Here is a 22,286-nt window from a genome sequence, read left to right as displayed (position 1 = left end):
CCTGTGTCTCACTCCCTCTGTTGATATTATGGTTCTCTGACATCCTAGAAGATAACAAGCCAACATTACTTTGTAGCATAGTGATAACATGACTCCTTTAAACTCAGTGTCTGAGTTACTTCTTCTACCAGAACAGATCATATGTTGCTGGAGCCACCCTTCATTTCCACCTCTGCAGTCTGCTATTTTAACTCTGGTCTCCCTTAAAATCTACTTAAACTTTTTCTACATTCACGTTTTGCTTTTGGTTTTCTTTTTTGTTTGTTTGTTTGGTTGGTTGGTATTTTTGAGATGCAAGTTTCACATGGAAAAAGCGATGTTTAATATGAAAACAGGGAAACGCAAGCAAAGGAAGATCCTAGCAAAGACAGTGCAGAAGCTTGTAGCCTTCACATCAGGCAGAAGTTAATCTGGAGAGAATCACACAATTAACAGCATTTGGGAAGGAACTTGATATGCACCAGTAGAAGGAACCAAGGAATCCTATCAGTGGGGAGAAGAAATAAACAGTTTAGAAAGATAAACACTACCCGGAGATGGAAGAACCAAGTTCTATCCTTTGCCTACTGCCCACGTGGTGTGACTGAAATGTATTTGCAACTGAAACCATGGTAGAAGATGAACATATTTTCATACTCTTAATAGGTGTCAGAGCAGTTCAGGACTGAAACAATGTGGCCTGCAAATACAGCAGCTCAGGTATTGGTAAGCCTGCTTTTTGCGAGTGACATCTAGAATTCTGATTAAATAGAGGTAAACTAAATTCAATTAATCCAGAAGTATTTGTTATTTGATGCTGCAGGCAGATTCCACATCCTCTACCTTCAGACAGGTGCTGTCAAGAAGATGATTTTAATACAAGACTGATGAATCAAGAGAAGCCGCTACAGAAATGTGAAAAAATCTTTTTTGTTTATTGACAGCATGTGGCAAGACTGCTACAGATAACAGATTAAGATCACATTTCTGCCCCTCCCACCATCTACCAACTCAACCCACATAAGCAACAAAGCATGAGACCCTCCACTTTTCAGTATGGTGGGATACAATCTTGTTCGATGTATGTCCAACTAAGAACATACCTTGCTAGGCAAAAAGTTATTTTTTCACAAAAACAAAACAAAGGATCATAAAAATGGTTGTTGAATTTGCAGTTGCTTCTAGACTCCAACAGAGCTTTGCCTGCTATGGTATTAGGGATTTTGATCACAGAAGTCTGTAATCTCAATTAAACAGTTAGCAGTTTATTAGCCTGGTGCTTCAATTAGACTGAACAAAATTTTCTGTTATACAGGTTATATCCAATCTTATGCCACCAGTTAGTATGTGATTCAATCATGGTAATTTTTGACCTCTAAGAGTGCAAAAGTTAAGTTTTGCATTTGACTTTTCTTTTCTAAATGAAGTGTGTCACCTTTACTTGAATTTTATTTCTTTTAGCTTGATTTTGGACCTTTGAATTACATTAAGAGCATTATAATGTTTGCTCTCTTCTTTACATTACTTACAGAATGTCTCATAGGACATTGTCTGTAAACTTTTGCTTGCTTGTTATTAAATGTTTATATGTTTTCCGCCACATAAGTCAGGCACAGCCATATTGACCAGAATACATCAAAACAGACTTCTTTAAGTCTAGACTTGCAATGTCTTCCCAGAATGAGAACACAAGTTTCTACTCAAAGTTCCATGAATCACAAGGCAATTCCTTTTAGGCCATGTGTGTCTTCAGCTTGCTTTAGGAAAGCCTACAGGACACCTGTAGTAAGGTTTGGAATGCTAAGACAGACACATTCATCTCTTCACTCATACAGTCAGTGAATTACCTTCCAGAGGAATAAATTAGATTTACCACTATATTTTAAATAATCCAGGCTGTCTTTAATCTTCCACACACTTGCATATCTACTAGTTATTAGTTTGTTACAGTACTTTATATTAGGAAAGCAATGTTTGTGGTTACTTTATCTCTTTCCTCCACCACACCATGTTTAAATACTGTTGATATTCACATTCAAGTTGTATTGATTTTCCCTTCAGGTGACACCCTGTATCTATACAGGCTGGAGCTGGGAGGGATTTAGAGCAGCCCTGCAGTGAAGTACTTGGTGGTACTAGTGGATAAGAAGCTGGACATGCCCCAGCCATGGGCACTGCCAGCCCAGAGAGCCAAACGTGTCCTGGGCTGCAGCCACAGCCCCGTGGGCAGCAGGGCAGGGAGGGAATTCTGCCCCTCTGCTCAGAGCCCACCTGCAGGGCTGCATCAGCTCTGGGGTCACAGCACAGGAAGGACAGGGATCTGCTGGAGTGAGCCCAGAGGAGGACACAGAGATCACCAGAGGGATGAAGCACCAGCTGTATAAGAAGAGGCTGAGAGAGTTCAGGTTTACTCAGCCTGAAGAAGAGAAAGCTCTGGGGTGACCTTAGAGCACCTTCCAGTACCTAAAGGGGACCCACAAGAAGGATGGAGAGGGACCTTTTACAAGGCATGTAGTGATCAGACAAAGGGAAATGGATTTACACTGAAAGCTGGAAGGTTTAGATTAGTTGTTAGGTGAAGAATTCTTTAACTGTGAAGATGGTGAGGCACTGGAACTGTCTGCCCAGAGCAGCTGTGGATGCCCCATCCTTTGAAGTGTTTCAAAGCTAGACTGGATGAAGCTCTGAGCAAACTAGTCTAGTGAAAATTGTACCTGCTCATGGCAGGGGATTTGGAACTAGATGATCTCTTAAGGTCCTTTCCAATCCAAATCATTTTATGATTCCATGATGAAATTCTTACAGATTTTGAAAATTTCTGAAGTAGAAGTTCAAAATTGTATTAATGAGTTCTCGAACATTTTATAGACAAGTGTCCTCAGACCTTATCAGTTCAAATATTCCTTTCCCATTTCAGCCTTTCAGTATTATTCTCTTAATTGTACAACAAAGTCATGTATCAGGTAACCTTTCTTGTAAAGCAATGTTAATTGTTAGTTCTCTGTATTTCATCTCCTTTCTTGCTTAGTAATTCTTGCTTCTGTAATTGTGAATTGGTTTCTTCCTCAACCTTTCCAGCTTAGCACTAGAGGCTTATATATTTCACCTCAGTTGTGTAGCTACCTTTCCATTTTTTGCTTTATTCTTTCTAGATGCTGTAGTACTTAAAAAATGTTGGAATTGCACTTATTTTACACCATGTTCCCCTCTCTTTCAACTGCAACTGTCTCATGCTGTAGATCAGAAATTCTACTTCACTCAAACTTAACTGAATAAAGAAAACTGCAGGAAACTCTAACCTGCTTAGCCTAGAACCACAATAGAAGTTTCTCAACTCCAAATATGTAGTAGTTTATTTATTATACATATGAACACCTAAATGAGTCTGTGAATTTACCCAGTTCATCCCAGAGCTGCCTATACTTGTCAGTCATTGTAGTTCCTTGTTGTCTCCAAAGCGACAGGCGAGGGTCAGCCATGAACTGTTCTGTTATCAACGTCAACATGCGAGCTCCATTTGAATCTCTCATTTTTAGCATCTCTCGCACCTAGGAAACGAGTCTTTTAATAGAAAGTTGAAAAAAGCAAAGAAATTGCAGTACATACAATATGCTGCAGTGTTAAATATTCCTCTCCTGTTCATCTAGAAATGCAATTTATATGTGCGATGGGAGATTTTTAAGTAGAAAAAACAGTCTGCCTTCCCAATTTTTAACATGATTTTGGGTTCAGTATCCAATTGCAGTTCTTCAGAGAATTTTTCCACAAGCAATCCACAGGTGTACTATAGAAACTGCTGTAAGGTTTTCCAACATTTTTTGGGTGGGAAGGAAGAAGATAACAGCAAAGCTGTAGGTGCTTGAAATGTTGATATCCTTATACTGATCAAGACACATCAGATTGTAGTCCACTGCTGTACAACTCATTATCAAGTTGCCATTGTATTCCCATGCTTTGTGTTTGTGTTATTTTAGAACAGCAGAATCTAGAACTTTGAGTAAGATGTAAGCAAGTACACACTGGCTTGGAGAACAGGGGAGGGGAAAAAACGTTCAGAGTACTCAACACACCTTTGCAAAAAGCAAATTGAGCTGCTTCCCTGATCCATGGTATCCACCCTGGGAAAGGAAGAGTTTAACCTGTTCTTGGACTTGTTCCTCATCCAAATGCCAGCAATTTTCATCATCTATGCTAGCACCTGCTGTTGGGTCAGGAGCACCTGCAAACAGCAAGAAAAGAAATCATTATGTTCTATATGAAGAGAGGTTCTTGAGTCCAGGGGAGAGGACTCCTGCAGAAGCTTTTGGATTTGTGTCTTCTCCTGTTTTGGATGCCTTGATTTTAATCTAAACAGTCCTTAAAATAAACTTAAATTTCTCCTCAGCAGTCCTAAGCGCTTAGAAATTATACCTATGAAAAGGCATTTAAATAAATTGCTCTAACAAGACATTAGAATCAAGGTGAGAGTTTTTCTTCCCATCTCAGCAGCTACACTAGAATGATTTTACAAGGAAAAATTAAGACTTTGAATTGTATTTCTACCACTGTGATGTTAAAACCACTCTCCCCAAAACACCTGGGTAATTCCTGTACCTTCAGCAATCTTGCTCAGGTTTAAGTGACTGCTAGTGAGCGCTGCTATTGACGAACATGAGGAGAATCATCACCTTGGTGTCTCTGAGCTGTGATGGCTCTGCAAAGCTAAACAAAGAGTAAAAAAATCCCAAACAAATCCAAAGTCTTAAAGCACTAAAGGTACTTCCACCATAAGTAAGAGCTACAGATACTTAAGACCATGTTGCTTTCAAAGGAAGCATTTTTACATAGGCAATGTCATCTGCACAGAGTTAATTCAGAGCAACTCTACTTGAAATAGCCCAGTGTCAACTGAAATTACTAGATTCACATCTGGCAGTGCTTTGGCCACAGATTGCTGTAACACAGCTTTTGCAGATAAGACCAGTGACTTCCCTTCTCTTAAAGAATGACAAGATTAACCAAAACAAGCTCTTGCACCATCAAGTAAACTTTATTTTTCTGAAGAACCCTGCACCTCCACTGGACATTTTTTAACAGGTCTTCAAACTGAACAGGCTGAAAAGTACTTACCTAGAGTGTTGGACTCAGTTCAAGGTAGGGCATCACCATACCAGATATAAGTTATTTTAAGCATGGCTGAGACTCAAGTTGACTTAACATTTTTATTTTACACTTATGACAACTGCAAAATCTCTATTATGTTTTGCAAACATGTTCTAGAAATTGAATCACATTACACAATCTCTCACTTTGAAATCTGTGTCCATGTTACCTCTGGAGAAAAAAAGAGAATACTGCCAGTGATGCCTTAAGTTTTAGCTTTCATGTTTTCCAGATTCTGTACCGCATTGATATACAACTCTGAACTTCATATAAAGTGTTAGTTAGCAAGTTCTCTTCACAGTGTACTTAGACAAAACAATCCTTTTTCAGCCTGAGAACCAAGGACACCATTGCAGCCTCAGGCCCTAAAATTATAAACAATGGCAAACTGAGGAAAGCAGTCTGGGAGGATGGGACTTCATAACCAAGCTGCAATTGGACAATTAACCCCAACAATGGGCCAAAACTTATAAAAGTGTGAAAACTCATGACCTGTTGGCCATCCTGGGTGTAGCCTCGGCCAGGCTCTTGTATTGCCCAAGGTGTATCCTTTGAAGGCCTTTTTAATAAACACCTGCTTTACTTCTTTAACTCTGTCTAGCCTCTGTTCTAGGGAGACTCTCAAGGCATCACCAGGGAAGGAAAACAAAATAGCTACAACTTTACCATGTATAGGAAAAACCCCATTGACTCTATTGATTCAAGCCTTTGTTTCACAGTGGCAGCTCTGCCATGAAGGTGAAGCTTTTAAGTGGTCACAGGAAATGCTGAACTCTTTATCAATGAAAATAGAAGATTCAGAGGGTCAGAGGGATGTCTTATCTACAAACTGCTGAGACAGTAAACAAAAATATGTTCCAGCTCAGCAACTTCCTAAACTGCCTCCAATTTCAGAGCCTAAAGCTGGGAACACTGCATTGCTGTATATACACACATATATGTTTAATTAATAAGAACATGTGTCTTTGCAGGTGTGAATAAACTCCCTTGCCTTCCACAGGAACACAACAGTGTCTCAGAAGACAGGAATCAAGCTCAAAACATAAAAAACAAGGAATGTCAAACTTGGCCTTCTGCAAATGCTTCCACCTCTAATGTATTAGCTTTAAAGGGCTTTCAATTCTGTCAGCTCCATGAAACACATACTGGTAAGAGGCTGCAAAGAACAAGATAAAAAGAAAAATCAAGCCACACAAGAATAAGCAGTGCAGCTGTTACACAGACCCAGGTTTTCAGTATCACTTTGCAAACAGTTTAAATATTTCATTGCTTTAAAACACAAAGAGGGTGAAGAGGAACTATAAAATCAACAGTATACAAAATACACTTATATTTGTTCCTTAGTTCAGTAGAGATTTAGCTTTAAATAATCTTGACGTGGTTACTTTCAAACTGAATTAAAAATAGCCTAGTATTCCTCAGCATTTAGGGGATTGAAAAAAAATCCTTCTGCAACTGTTTACACTTTATCAAAAGTTCACCTGTCATTTTGTGTTACAAGGTTAGAAAAGCAATACAGCTACCACGGATTCTTTAACAACAGGTTTCCTTTACAGAAATAAGTGTGCCTGCCACCCAGGGCCAGCAGCATTGCCTCCACCAAGGCTACTCTTGCCAGTACTCTTGCCAAATATATCTTAACTAGGAGCACAGAACTGATATACTTGCACCAGTGTCTTCAGCACTGTAGAGCTCAGACACTGACTCAGAATGATTCTTCTCTTGCAAGAACTTATATATGCAACATTTAATATGATCAAAATTTTTAATTCTATAGACATCTCAGTGTACACATAACCAGCACCTGGTACAGTTGCAATTTAATCATCTTTCAACCCTGTTGGCAGTCTTCAGCAATGCCATGGCATGGGGACACTGTCTGATCAGGCACAAGTCCAGCCATCTTCCCTCCAAGGCAACAGCCAGGCATTCTACTGATGCTGCTGGAGAAGCCTCAGCTTCTGCTGCCCATCATTCTTGTTTTAGGATCAAGACATGACCATCTTCCATGTCTCTCACCTAGGCACTTTTCAAGGTCACTAGGTTCATCTACAGCCAAGTGACTGATCTAGCCTGTTTCCCATTCAAACAGATCATGGATGGGATTTCTACACTGGCACTTCTCTTCTGGAAACACAGGACAGGGTAAATAGGTAAGGAACTATCTGAACAAGCAAGAAGAAGAAGCTGCCTTAGGGGCTGTGAGAAGCCTTAGCAGTAGCTGTCAGGGGGGCTCTGGCTCAGCGCTGAACAGGCAGAGCCAAAGGTTCAACCCAAAGGCAGCAGCTTGGCTCAGGGCACACCAAGGCTTTGGCAGAAGGACTGGCTAAAGGACAGCTTGGCTACAGAGATGGAAGAGGAATATGGGCAGCCCTGAACTTAAACTCTCTAGGGGCAGTTTGGTACCAAGGCAAATCCTGTTTCCCATTCTAACCTGGGAAAGTGTTACTCACGTGCTTTAGAGAGATGTCATGAGGATAAATGAGTTCACATTTCAACTATGAAAGTGAAAAGTACTGTATAATTATACTAATATTAAAACCTGTAATTAAACTGTGTCAGTTTATAGACACTAAATATATTAATCTCCTTCTCTCCAGTCTCTGTCTTGTTAAACTTCTGCCATGACTGGTGTTTGAAATATACTTCACATCATGTACATACAGTTAAATACAATAAATAAAGTATTTATAACCAGTATACAGACACAGCATATATATTTACTCATGCTCTTTTACTATAATTACTAAATTGCAATCTTAGCAGTTAAAGCAGGAATATTGTGCGCAATTGTTTGTGACACTGAACACCTACTACTATTTGAAAACAGGGTAGCAACCTTTTATATTTCAGGTCATAGTAGGTTGCATGTTAACCATAATCAAGTCCCAAGTTCTAAGAAGCAGAAGCATTTAAAAAACAAACACTTTGTTCATTTACATAGCATATTAAAAGCAACTGCTTTCAAAATGAGCAACCACATTCAAGAAATGGTGCTGTACATGGAGAACTTGACCTCACGAAACAGAAGCAAGAGGGAGCAACGACTACAGCTGGACTAGGAAGTTCTTGTACTGCCAACTACTCAGGTGCAGACCAACAGTGAAATTTGGATAAAACAAGGCAAATTGTTTCCTTGATCCATATTTCTGAAGTATCACAGAGCTGACTTCAAACAAAACCATGCCAAATTTTTCACTGGTAGCCATCCGCACTGGTATTTTCTTGAACTTTCTAATAAAAATGTCATTAATTTAAGTATACAAATGAACTTTAAATCAGTTACACTTTGTTAAATGCTATCCCATGGCAGCATTAAGGAGAAGATATGGAAAAAATTATTACAAATAAAAAGCATGACTTAATGAGTACTATGTGAAGATAGAATGAAAGAAACTCAGCTAAAAACCAATCTACTATATGATGATTCACAACAGGATAGTGATTGATTTTATAAACTTAGTATGCTTGAAATATTCTAAACAATAATTACATAAAACCCAAGATCATTAAAATAATGATTCAAAAGTATTATTATGCTTTTGATTCCCCAAATGATTCCAAGTTAAGACGCAAGTCATGTAACTTCAGGACTTTTGGGTGAACTATTTAACACCTGTTCAGCAGCTCACAGCACCAAAGGAAAACAGCAAATGCTATGAAGCTACCAGTGATAACAACAAAAAACATGAAAGCAGGACAGGCTATGCTAAGCTGCTGCTGAAGTTTATTAAAATCCCAACAAGTTTTTTAGCTTCAAAAAATTTTGCATTCCCTCTGTACATACAGCCAAAAATGCTGTATTATCTACTAACAATATATAACCGGAGATGCTAAAATCTGCATCTCACAAAAATTCACATTATATAGCAGTAAGTGTCAAAACTTATATGTGCATGGCAAATAGAGGAACTTTATCAGTATAGATAAGCATGCTTTATTTTAATTATTTATCTTCCATGTCTTTTAACAAAATCTCATTATTTTCTATGTAACAAGTTTTATATTTATGTTTAGTGTGTCTGAAAAAACCTTTCCTAAAATATTAGTTCCATAAATTATTTGTTCATGTTACATGTTACTTAGCAGCTATCAGTTTTTTCTTTTAATTTTTTCTTCTTTTAACTTTATACTACTTATTTACTTTTACTTGGGTTTCTTAAGTTTCTCTAGTTTTGGTACACTTACTTTTACTTCCTTCCCAGACCTGGCTCACCAAACAATTCTCACACTAAGCACTGAAGCACTTCATTTTTACTCTTCTTGAAAGGAAATTCACCTGCCATTTCCTGTATTCCTCTTCTGCAACTAGATGCACTTCAGGCAGGGCCACGTGAAAGATTCCATAACTTTAAAAATAATTTATCTCCTTTAATATTAAGCGTCCTTTTTACTAGCTGATCAGCAATACACTGTATTCAGGTGTACAGCCCTACCCTACCCCACAATTTTCCACTAAACCCCATCATTCCAGTTAAATACATTAAGTACATCTAAACACATATTAATCTGTACCTCCAGACTGCCCCTCTGAACTTCTCAGTTATAGGAACAATATTAGATATTCTAAAATTTTCTTTGAAAGTTATTTTTTGTAGATATTTTCTTCTTGAATGCCTCCTCCAGCACCGCTAATATACATTACAAATTAATGTCTGCTGAGGATGTACCCACACTTGCCTGGACAAATGCAGAAAAAAGTAGAGAAACAAGGTGCCAGTCCATTCATCTCAGAAGATGAATGTACTTCAGCTGCTTCCTCCCAAATCCTCCCTCTTAAATTTGACTTCATCTGTATGAGGGTCTGTACTGGCAAGTGACTTTTATTGTGAGTTGGAGAATCAGAGAATGGCAAAAAGTCTAGTGAAATCCATATAGTTCCTCCAAGAACAGAGATTGCAACAGCAGGAGTAAAGACTCAGGAAAAGAAACAGTACAGCTTAAAAGGTAAAAATTAAGTAGGTTTGCCAGGCTGTCCTTGTATAATAACAGCAGAGCCATTTTAACTATGCACATAATAAAAAAGCAATGCTAATACTAGTTTAATACAAAAGCAGACCTCTCTCTCCCTCTACCCATTCCGCAGTTACTTTGCTATTTCTTCTCAAATTCTCATGAATATAGTTTGGCCTTCCAACCAACTTAGAGAAGTGAAAGTTTCATACCTATGAAAAGGCAGTTATCATCATGACTGTTCTCTTCCTAGACTATACCTTCTCTGCTACAATGGTACAAAAATTAGCAGGGAGGAAAAAAGTTTCAACTAAACAGGACCCAAGCCTGTATCTAGCTATACCCAGTGAGAGCATACCCAAATCAAAATCCATTGTGAGGCCAGCAGTTCTGTAGTAAAAACACCAGAGAAGGTATCAGTATTAATACATGCAGTTGTGTTCAGTATGGTTACACACGATAAAACTCCTGTTTTGAGATCACAAGGAGCATGAACAGCTGCAGCAGTGTCACACCAGAAAACTGGAACACAGTAACTTCTCAAAAATAAAGGGTGTGAAAAACTGTTCAAAGCAAGACAGATCTACAGGACAGTTTTGCACTACAAACTCCACATCTGCAGCGCTGGAAATATGATAGAGTAAATGGTGATCACCACCCTGAGATATTAGAATGATAAACACTTCTTTTGGTTATTTTTCATAGGAGGTTTTTTGTTAACTTTATTATTTTTAATCTAAGGAATTTGATTAAAGATCAAAAGAACAGAATTATGGTACGAATCCCAGAAGAACACTTCTCTGCAGAAGAACTCACTTCTTCCTTAAAAGAATGATGTAATTTTTTAGTATTGTGAACATGAAAAGAAATTCAGACCATGGTTTTATGTGAATCTGAGAGGAAAAGCAGGAAACTATATAAAGTCTGTTATGACCAGTCTCCTCTGGTAATAGCAGTTCACTTTCTTATGCTGCCTGGATTTTCTATTTTGGATTTTGGCATTTTAGTAGAGAATAGTGACAGTCAATAAAGACATGCTGAAATATCATTTACTAGGAAGACAGCAACATATGTAAAAAACATTTCAGTTTTGTGGATAATTTTAAACTAACCTACTGAAATCCATTGTGAAATGTTGTAACTGATCATCAACTTAGAATAGGAAATAAAAAACATTTTGCTATTTTCAGTGATACACATCTCAAATCTTTCTCCAAAACTACTCAATAAAATAATGAGTAATGACATATTCTGACAGTAAGAAAATAGACTAACATGCCTATGATTAGTCTAATTTACAGCCTTCACATTTATCAAGTCTCTAAATAGCTTGTAATTTATTTTATATTAGCCATAGTATAGCTAATACAGACATTTCTAACATCTGTCCTTCGTGTCCCACCCCTGCCTTCCCCTTTTCTAATCACCCTCTACTGAATCTTCAGTACCTCTCTTACCCTAATTCTTCCTTACCCATTTGCTCACTGATGTTCAATTTGTTAACATCACTCATATGATACATGCTTTCAGCTCATAGCATCTTAGCATGTTCTTCCATTGCTTAATCTCCTGCCTCTCCTTTAGTTTCACTTCCTTTCCACTATCACCATCACATTCAACAGCTACAGCAACTGCCCTGCCTCTGGCCACATCCTCACAGCTCCTAGTGCCAAAGACGACCCCTGCTCCTGAAATTCACTTTCTTGCAGCATCACCTGGCTGGGCTTGTTAGGGTCACAGAAGCACAAGGAGGAAGTTTGAGCTGCAGATGAATCCTGTTATTAAAAAGACTTGAGTTTTTTCAGCCTACACTGTAACTAACAGACACATGGTTTTCTTTATCCTAATATTAAGCATCTTGGTTCTGTTTGCATTGCAAGTTCTTTGACTAAAGGTCATGCCTCAGATATTTAACACAAGACCTGCCCCTGTCAATGAAAAAAAACCAAGAAGATGGTTTTAGATATTGGGTAACTTATTCTTCCACCCTAAGCTGCCCTTATAGCTCTGGCCACCTGAGAGAACATTTCTATAAAGTGGCCTTACAGGAACACAGAACTCTAACAAACTAGCTGGGTCACCACAAACTCACAACTACTTGCTCTTAGTTCAGCAGGGTCTATAAAAAAACCAATGTCAGAAGCCTCAAGTCAAACCCAGCACCCTTTAACAAACACAGGTTGTTCACAGCAAGAAACAGCCATTAAAATCCTGCAGCTGAGAGAGCACGAAAGATCAAGACCTTTGCTATACTTTAACTGCTGCAGCACCAACAGGAAAAAAGCATTGAAATACAGTTTTTATGTTTCTTATGACATCATATATAAACCAAATCCCAAAGCTTAATAGAACTGTATTTAATGAATGAAAAAACAGTAACATCTACTTGCTTTTATTCTTTGCCATTAAAACAAAATTCCACAATCAAAGTGTCAGAATAGTAGTACAAAGAACAAAATAACAAGACACCACTGGTAAATTGACAAAAGAGTTCCTTTAAGCAATATGGCTATACAAAGAACATCACTACTAAGTTTCTACCAGCTGGAAAATACAAGCATGAAGCAGAGTAGGTTGTTTATTAACTGAGCTGCTGAAGACATCAAGCTCATTGCTTATGAGTTCTTTCCTCTATTCCAAAGAGTACTGTTTTCTAAATATCTTAAAATGAAGGTTCAATAGAAGAATCCTCTTTAAACACCATTGAATCACAGAGTAATTCAGCATGGAAGACAACTAGGCAGGTCACTCTCCTGAATGTACAAAAAAAGCTCAAAATCTATGAGGAAATGAAGCAAAAGAAAGGACAAATATCAAACTCACCATGGACTTGATTGATTTCTGAATTCTGAGAAAGAATTTCATCTGCTAATTTTTGAGCAGTTGGCAAAACTTCTGTATGGTGTACTGTGATCAAATACTGCACAAATTTCTGTAGTTGGTCTCTGTTCATTTGAAAGAGTGTCTCTGAAATGGGAAGATGCAGTTTGACCTGATCTGGCTTGCGGATCCGGTACAAAGAGAGTGCCACAACATGGGCACAATAAAATATGTCCTTGTTTCCACAGCTACAGGTCACTGAGGTAATCTTGCAACGATCAAAGCTGATAGCTACATTGCAAACAGTTTCTGGCTCCGATTGCATTGCAGGCTCTGTTACTGTGCCACTCAAGTGGAAACCTGTGCAGGGAAAAAGAGAACTCAATGATATGTGTAAAATACTGTATCTCATTATCAAGAAAGTTTTGTAAATGAAAAATTATACATCTCAAAGAACTCGCTTTAATTACAAATACAATTAATCCTTTCTTCCATACATTACCTCTTTCATCTCCAATAAAATCAAAAGGGGAGTAAAAAGTTAGTTTACAAGCCCTCTGCTATTCCATCACAACATTCATGTAAGTTTGACAGCAAGAGAACCATTTATTTGGTAAACGACAGCTGCAGAAGCAGAGCAGCACACCGTCAAGACCAACATGAAACTACTCAGTCAACTGGCAGCATTGCAATTTTCCAAACCCCCCACCAGGCAGCCTGCAGCACCTACCAGCAAATTTAAGCATTCTCCCACAAGTGAGAAGCAAGTAGTGCACTCTAGTGGCACGAACTCAGGTCCTAGTCTCAACTGACTCACTGACAAGTCACATACCCTCTCTGGTTTCACTTCTCCCACCACTGAACTCACGCTGAAGCTCACCATTACCCAAGTGATCCAGTAGAACAGCTGAGTTTGTGCAGCATTTTGGACATGGAAACTGCTGCAGCTACCAATAGGCAGTGTGTAAGACTTGTAACACTGAATGAGACACATATGCACTGTTCCAGAAGCTTATTCAGTCTGCATTATGGTCCTATTTTTCAACCAGCATAGTAAAGCAGAAGGCAAAAGAGCTAGGTCTGTATGTACTGTAAGATGTTGCATACCCTAAGCAAGATGTTTCCTTCAGCAAATATACCACATGTCAGCACAGCACAAGATCTCAAGTGCTGATGATTCAATCTAAAACCACCTATCTGTCCAACATGAAGACCAGGTTTGGCTCTCAATGCTTTACCACTGAATAGTGGAATAAGGAAGTTTCTTTTCAATTTTGCATAAGCATGATACTGATTTCAGCTAAAGAATTGAATTTGAGATACAGATATAGGGCAATGAAACTGAATTTCATATGCCATACCAGCATTAGATTTAGAGAGGACACACAAAATGTGAGATAGATACAAGTAAGGTGTTATAAAACAAATACTTACAACGGAAACAATACAAACCCACACTCGCCAATGTCAAAAATTGATCTAATATTCTTGAAATACCAAAGAAGTGTTCTGCAGGAAGCATTATCACATGAAGATGAGACATGGGGGGAGAGGGGAAAGCAATATACCCATAGTTCTAATCCAAAGCACTGTATCCAAAGTGATTTTTTAAAAGCTCTTCGTCTTACAGGAAACAAAAAGGAAAATCCCTCTTTTTTTCCCATTTGTTTACGCTGTGTTTCAGAGCAAGCTATGCAGTCAGCACCACTGCAATACTCTCATACTCTACACTGAAGGTCACATGCACACACCAACACTGACCTTGCAATGGGATCTTTCCCAGGTAGTTAGGAGCCAAGGCTGAAGAGGCAGTCAGTGTAAAGTGCACAGAGAGGAAAGGCAGTGGATGACCAAGACCAAACTCAAGCAGTATTCTTGCTCCCACTCACCCCTTGTTGAGAAAAAGGCAGTGGAAGTGCCCCTCACATCATGAGCTCCTTCACCTATCTTTCCCTTTTGGTTTTTAAGCAGTCACACCATGTTTCTTTAAGTGCCCTCTCTCAAAAAGAAAGGCCTTGTTTAAGTTTAACCAGCTCTGTGTATTTCTGGTTCGTTCCCAGTAAATGAAAGTTGGAGTGCTGGTCCCAAAGAAATGGCATGCAACATTATTTAAATTCCACTTTCCTGTGAAGCATACATTAAAAAAAAAAAATCTATAATCCATGAGTTGAGGAAAAGTCTAACACTTAAACACAGACCCTGGGCCTACTCCTTCCTATTCTTTATAAATACCTGAATACCTATTAATTACAGTAGAAAAACGCCCAATGAAAGCTCTTCTATTAAACTGATGGAAAGTAATAATAAAACAGACCAACCAGCTACTCCAACAATTTTATCACTTTCAATTTGTCAGTACATGGTTCAACCATTCCAAAAAGTTTCAACCCTCCCAGAAACATGAAGGTCTCCAGAAGTACTCAAAAGAGCAGACATGCCCTTAAATCCCTGCACTGCTCAGAGACAAATACAGGTCATGACTTCCTCTCCACTGAGGGCCTTTTATTAAGAATTAATGTTACAAGCACCAAAATTTAGAAACATTTAGAAACAGATAGTGATCTAAACAATGACAGCACTAATACAATCACCTTACTTAACCTACCCTTCTAAACTTACCTGGAGTTTAAACAAAAACATCTGCTGCTCTTGCAGGCTAAAGACACAGCTCTGTATATTAACTATTGTACCAGCATATGTATCCTAATTCTGAAACACTGCTTTCCTCCTCTTTATCTGTTTGCATTTTTAAAGAAAGAAATAGTTGATAGTAAACATGACCTTTAAAAGTTTTAATGATATCAGAAAAAAAAATTCAGGAAATTTCAGATCAGAAGCACTGGTAAAGTTGTTGTAATTTTACCCACAAGAAAAATGACACCTTCACTACTGACCCTCAACACTGCAGAGTACTGAACACATAGCTTTAATTTTTTGTTAACCTAACCATCTAATACTCTCCTACGATTATGGAAAGTTTGTAGCAGGTAAGAAGCTGGCGAACTCTGCTTTGATAGAAAATGTTCACCAGCATTAACTTACAAGCCTGTCAAGAAGAAAGATGTTACACAATCCTGGAAAAAGACAAAAGGAATCACCTGTGTGGGGACTTGAAGAAAATTATATTTCCCTAGCATGTCCAAAGGAGCAGAAAACATCTCTTCAGCTAAATCCTGCAAGCCCTCACCCTAAAAAAGTACTTCCCTTCAAAGGAAAAATTTCTCTTTTACCCAAAGTTACAGAACCTTTGCTAGAAATACTCGCCCATTCTAAACAACTCCAAAAACAACGGAATTTCACTTTTTAGTTAAAGAGCTCATTCACTATTAGCTAAAGACAACACAAGAGTTGCAGGCAGAAAAGTGTGTTCACCACAGAATTAGTAAACTATTTATACCACAGGCATGTTTCACCTTTTCCTTCAGTGGTCCTAAGTGGTTAAAAGTTGGAAATGTTTTACTGTTCTCAAACCAGCATGTGGTCAGTAACTCAAGCCTGGCTGACATATCCAATGCACAGAGGCTTTGCATTCTGCAAAAACGTGTTTAGAAAAGCAGTTGAAGCACTAAGACAATGTATAAAACAAAGCTTTTTTACAAAATTACTTTGCTTCTGTTGGATACTCATTTCAAACACACCTCAAATGTTATTTAACAGCCAATAAAATGGTGTTCTCAGCTGTCATACTTTTGGAAGGGAACTGTGCCAAAGTGCCATCAGGAAGAAAGCATTTAAAAGTTGTGATTTTACAAAGCAACTTTTGCCAAAATCTGATAGACAGCGTTCAATCCGTGGACTAAAAATATTCTGGAACTTTAAAGCTGCATGATAACTGGAAATTCACACTATTACAATGTAGTATTTCCCAGCGCAAGGATATATGCCTGTCACAACACCAACACCACCACCACCAACCCACACAAAACACTTTAGAGTAAAACAAAAGCAAGTTCAAACTGTAACACATTAAGGAGTAGGAAAAAAACCCAGTGGCATGTGGAGAAGCAGCAGCAGGTAGGCTTTTGGTTACTCAAGTCAGCAGCAAATTTTGAAACAGTTTCACTACCTAATAGGATAAGTAGCACAGTTACTGCACCAAATAAGCATCAAAAATTACATCTCATGAGCTTAATTAATCTCTAATGTCAGTGTTAAAAAGCATCATCCTCAATATGCCCAAATCCAAAGAGGCATTTTTAAAACATACAAACCAAAACTAACAAGAACTATCAGAAGTAGGCATGTAAAATTGCTGGGGGTGGTGTGATCTATGGCTCTGTGTGTTCAGTCAACAACTCCAGTGGCTAAAAAAAACCCAAACCATCAAAACCAAAAAACACCAAAAGAATCTTTTAAGTTCAAACTTGCAATTGCAGCATTTGATTGAAACGCATCCATGGATCACACTGGGTATTGTTTAACAGAAAATACAAAAATGTCAGAACTGGATTACAGTAGTACCTCAAAGCTTAAAAAATGGTGCTCTTGATTAGCTTTCTGTCATGTGCCTTTTGAGAACACTGTCCATGCCATCCACTATGTACACATTCTCCTAAAATCAGGAAGTATGCTACCGGATGTATTGGGAAATGAATGTTCTCCTTAATATTGATCCACTGACTCTTTTCCCATGTATACATACTGCTTGCTAATCAGGAACACACAAGAGCTGGTTTACTTTCACAGAAGAGCCCAGCAGATTAAGTTACTTACTGAGAAAAAAATAGAAGAGGTTTTTCTGGACACTGGGTAATTCAGCATGCAAGACGTATGCAGGTATCTCCCTCACGTATAACTTTACATTGGTTATCAGAATTGTACTCTCTGTCTTTAACAACCTTTAAAACAACTTGCAAGCCTACTAGCTAGCATTTATTCAGACTACTGTATTACTTGGCAAACACAATCACTGTGTAAAGTGTAAACACCTTTGTTTCATCTTGCCTACCTAACAACAACAGACAAAAATGCTTCTTGAAAGCTGTTTCCAAGCATGCCCATTACTATTTTTTCATGCTTATATCAGTGGTTACATTTTTTTCCCAAGACAAGCAAAAGTCTAAACCATGTTTAGCTCGTTCAAAGTTTGTCTTTTTAGAAGTGGTTTTCTTTTGCAATGATAAAGTAGCACTCTACATTCAATTGCATCTGAACTTTGGAACACTCTAAGAACAAATCAACAACACACTTTGAAATTATTATGAAGTCAAAACTTTGCATGCCACCTTAGCCTGAAGCTAATTTTAACCACCTCTTCATAAAACAGAGAAAACATTAATTTAAAATGAAGAAGATTCATCCATCGTATCCTAAACATACCAATACAGAGATATTAAGGAGTTGGAAAAGAAGTTAAGAGCAGTACATAAGATGTTTACTGTTTCTGATCAATGCATAGAGTATACACAAACTTATATTTTGACATCATTGGCATCTATAATAAAATTAGCATTACCTCTGCACCCAAACACTAACAGAGGACCTGTCTCAACTAATCACCTGGATTCCACAACTGCCCTTCATAAAGATAGTATCAGGATTTGGTATTTCAGTACTTTTGCAAGCAAGACAGTGAGAGTAACATTAAGTCCATGCACACAGGACACTAACAACCTGAACGTTCACTAGCACTGGCACACTTCAAGTGCATGCACACTGCAACAGATGCAGCCAGAGTGACTTGAACAAAACAATTTATTTGTCCCAATACTGAATTCAACAGTTGCATTTAAAAACACCAATCTTCCAGGTTTTCCAGCTCAAATCTCCAAGTTCGACAACTGGTCAAATAACTGTCTGTTAGACAAGAGCCTCCAATTCCCCTTCAAGCCAAGTTAGATCATATCTCTGCTGCTCAAAAGCAGCCACACAGCACTGCAGCCCAAGCAACAGTCATGGGTGACTGTGGATAAATCCATCCAGATCACTCTTCTCTACAAAGAAGGAAACGCTGTGCAAACAGCAAATAACACAGGAAAATGCCTTCCACTGCCCAACAGGTATCTCAGATTTGGACTGGTTTAAGACAGATGCAGACTGCAGCAGCTCACACTGTCTGGAACAAAACACGCACCAAACGAACATGGCCTGAAAGGTCCCTCAAGGTTTCACTGCTACCGCTGTAGTTAAACAACTTGCAAGTCACTCCACAGGAACACCATACAAACTATAAAATTGCATTCTCATCAGCACTACTCCCAGTCTCAGATCATGTCTCTGCAAAACCTGGAAGTTGTCTGCATTTCAACTCATTTAATACAGAAATAGTCAAGCCCATTTGAGGTGTTTGCAGCATTAGACTTTGTAGACAAAGGGAAAGCAGCAAAATCTTGGTATAAGAAAGAGATTTATTTAGAGTGGTGCTTTCCAGACAGCAGTAGCCAAGCTTTCCTCTAGCACAGTGATGCTCAAACTGTGATCTCGAGTGTTGCGGCAAATGACGCTTATGGCTCACAGAGTGGAAGCAGAGATGAAGCAGACAAGCCTCTTCCACTGAAGGCTAAGCACAGTGACAAGAATCACTGAAACTGTGAATGCTGATAGTCTTGTGAAGTCACAAGGCTAGCAATCCATGGCTGCATGTCATCTTTCTCAGGTATACAAAAACCTTTTCATTGGTTTGTTGTTTGGTTTTTTGTTTTAGTTCTGTTTTCCAGTTTTGCCGTGTTCTTTTGTTTTCAAAGGGCATCAGATTGAAGCAAATTATGCTCCTCTATGCTCCAAGTTTACCAGCTCCCCACTCTATATCACATATTCTGAGAGCACCAGCAAAAAAAGCAAAAAAATCTCAGTGTTAGCCTGAAACCTCGAAGCTGATGGATAGTGAAGTACAGTTTACTGTGAGAAACCAGCAGATAGGAGATTTTTTTATACACGTGACATTTTCTGTAATACTATAGCCCATATAGATCATGTGACAGCAATTTACAAAAACAAGAATGTGAAGAAATCATAATCCTTGTACAATGTGGACAAATTAACATTTTGTGATTTACAATGCATGGAATATTGTAAACCTCAACTTTTTGAGCGAGACTTTATAGGCTAACTGAGATAAACTGCCTGGATCTGCCACACAGCAGCTTCCTACAGCAAAATTGTGAAATCACAGTCATAAAACTACTCTGATGCTGAGCAAAAACTGGAAATAAATTTAAAATTAAGGCGAGAGGAACAAAAGGGTAACTAACACGCAAGAAAGTTGCAAGAAGTGTCAGTTTTTAACACACCATGATGTCCAGATCATTTAGCTAATGTACACTTAAATGTTTGTCAATACATTTTAATTGAATATAAATGTCAGCCAGCATCACACTCAAGTTTACATTTATCCAGAACGACGGCTAGAAACAAAAGTTTAGAGGGATTACCAATCTACATTTAAATTTTGATAAACAAACCTTCACTCTGCTGGCAAACCTCACAGCCCTGTGTTTATTACAAAGGGAAATGCTTGAGACAGGAGGATGTGCCAGCTGTCTACAGGGAGCTGCACCTTGAGAATACACTGAGAGTGCCTAAGAACAAGGACTGATTACAACCAGTCCTCACAGGATAAGCACAAAGCTTTGTAACTAGCTTTCAAGGAGGAATTCACTCCTGCTGTGATGGGGAGAAGCTGACATCTTTCCTGCAACCACCAGGCAGCAGAGATTCTTCCCACAGCCCAAGGTATCCATCTGCCAAGGTGATACCACTTCAGCTTTTACTACAATTTTGGATCTTAATCACACTTGTAGGGAAAGCTATTATTACTTGCTTGGGCCCAAGTAAAATATCATATATGAGAAAGTGACTGCAAATGAGTAAGAGGAACAAAACAAAGCAGACTAAGCCTCTCATTAAATATCCTTAAAGTCATTCAAGAAATAGACTGCTCCTGTATTCAGAAAGGTAATATCCAGAGACTATCAGTTATTTTGAACAACTCAGAGGATGCCTTGCCTGTCAAATAGATAGAATGTGATTGTTTTTTAAAGTTACTATTTACTGTTTATTGCTAAGAGCAGAGGTTTTTAGTATTGTATGTCAACAGTTAAAGTTTATCTTCAGGAATTGCCTGTCCCCGCCAAAAGAAAATAACAGAAATTACTTGAGACTTTAGAAAACCTTCAGCTACTACTTCAGAACCTTCACATCTACTCATTTAAAAAGTGGAGGAAGATGACAAACCTAACAACCTTTTTTTTTTTTAAAATTCCCCTCTGCCAATTCAATCACATCTCTGCCCTATCCACATTCTTTATTGCTGCTACCACATGTTCTTTGCTTATGTTAAAAAGACTATATCAGCTTTGCTTTACTGTCTGAAGTCAGGGTTCATCCATATATAAGTAAAGCATTAGCAGTAGTTGTGTACATGGCTTTTAAAGGACAAATGAATTTGACTAACACAGGCCACGGAACAGAATAAAACTCAACAGAAGGTGTGGGAAAGCAAGACAGAAAAATCATGAAAATTACCTTCTGTTTGACTCATTGTTTTATCATCAGGAAAAACTGCTTTTTTTCTTATGCACTTGGTAAGGACTTAATCAAATTTGTATTTTTTAATTGGAAGTAGATAAAATCCTAAAAAGGGAGAGGACAGCAATCACCAATATAAACTTAGGAAGAAATTTTTGAAATATTAGAAAATTACTCGTTTGTGGAAAGAGTGTGTCTGGATTTCCACAGCCATACTTAAGAGTTTGAAAAACCCAGCCCAGGATGTCTGAAACACAGGCATCCTGCAGTAAAAGGTACTTAGGTTGTTCCAACAACAGAAAACATTTAACTAATTGAGTAACTTAAGACTGCATTCAAACAGTTCAAATCTAGGATATGCAAAAGCACAAGCCAATGTAATTTTGAATCTAAACTAACATTCCACCAGGAAATGTTATACTTTGCCTAAAAGAGGAAACTGCCACTCCCATTTCCATTACTAATTGTGGAATAAATAATTTTCTTTTGTTTAAAAAGGGAAGGGGAAAAAAAGAGCTCAATGCTGCACTTATGCCAGATGAAAAATGGCACTAAAAGTCACAGAATGTAAGGGAAACCCATTCTTCATGACCATGATTCTATTCTTGCAATTGTATACTAAATGTTCACAATGACAAACATTTACAATGTTTTATTATTTCTTTTAACAAATGCTTATGATTACTGGAGGAGTCAGGTTGTTCACTGAACTACTATTTTACCTGTAATCAAAGCAGAGGTGAAAACAGAAAAATAGGTTTTTCAGTTTGGAAACAAAAGTCACTATGCAGAACTTTTGGAAGGGCTCAGTTCATTTTGGACTATGTATTTCACAAGAGAAATGTTTTCAGCAGCTTCCTCAGGTCACCAGAGCATTACAAAGGATTCCAGCAAAAATAATTAAGTACAACATAGTATTTCCTGAC

General features: G+C 38.1%; 1 protein-coding gene across 1 annotated transcript in view; it reads right to left on the bottom strand.

Annotated features, from left to right (window-relative positions):
• The window catches only part of ZSWIM6 (zinc finger SWIM-type containing 6), a 107,907-nt gene that overhangs the window by 33,776 nt on the left and 51,845 nt on the right, over positions 1-22,286 (bottom strand). The window contains exons 2-4 of the mRNA XM_063422801.1: positions 12,898-13,254; positions 4,050-4,198; positions 3,377-3,527 (exon numbers count right to left, since the gene is read on the bottom strand). Of these exons, the coding sequence (XP_063278871.1) occupies positions 3,377-3,527; positions 4,050-4,198; positions 12,898-13,254 (657 nt within the window). The remainder of the gene's footprint in view (positions 1-3,376; positions 3,528-4,049; positions 4,199-12,897; positions 13,255-22,286) is intronic.

Source organism: Prinia subflava, chromosome Z (genome assembly GCF_021018805.1).
Source record: "Prinia subflava isolate CZ2003 ecotype Zambia chromosome Z, Cam_Psub_1.2, whole genome shotgun sequence".
NCBI lineage: Eukaryota > Metazoa > Chordata > Aves > Passeriformes > Cisticolidae > Prinia > Prinia subflava.
The sequence above is the reverse complement of the archived record's forward strand: the minus strand, read 5'-3'. Positions and strand labels throughout refer to the sequence as shown.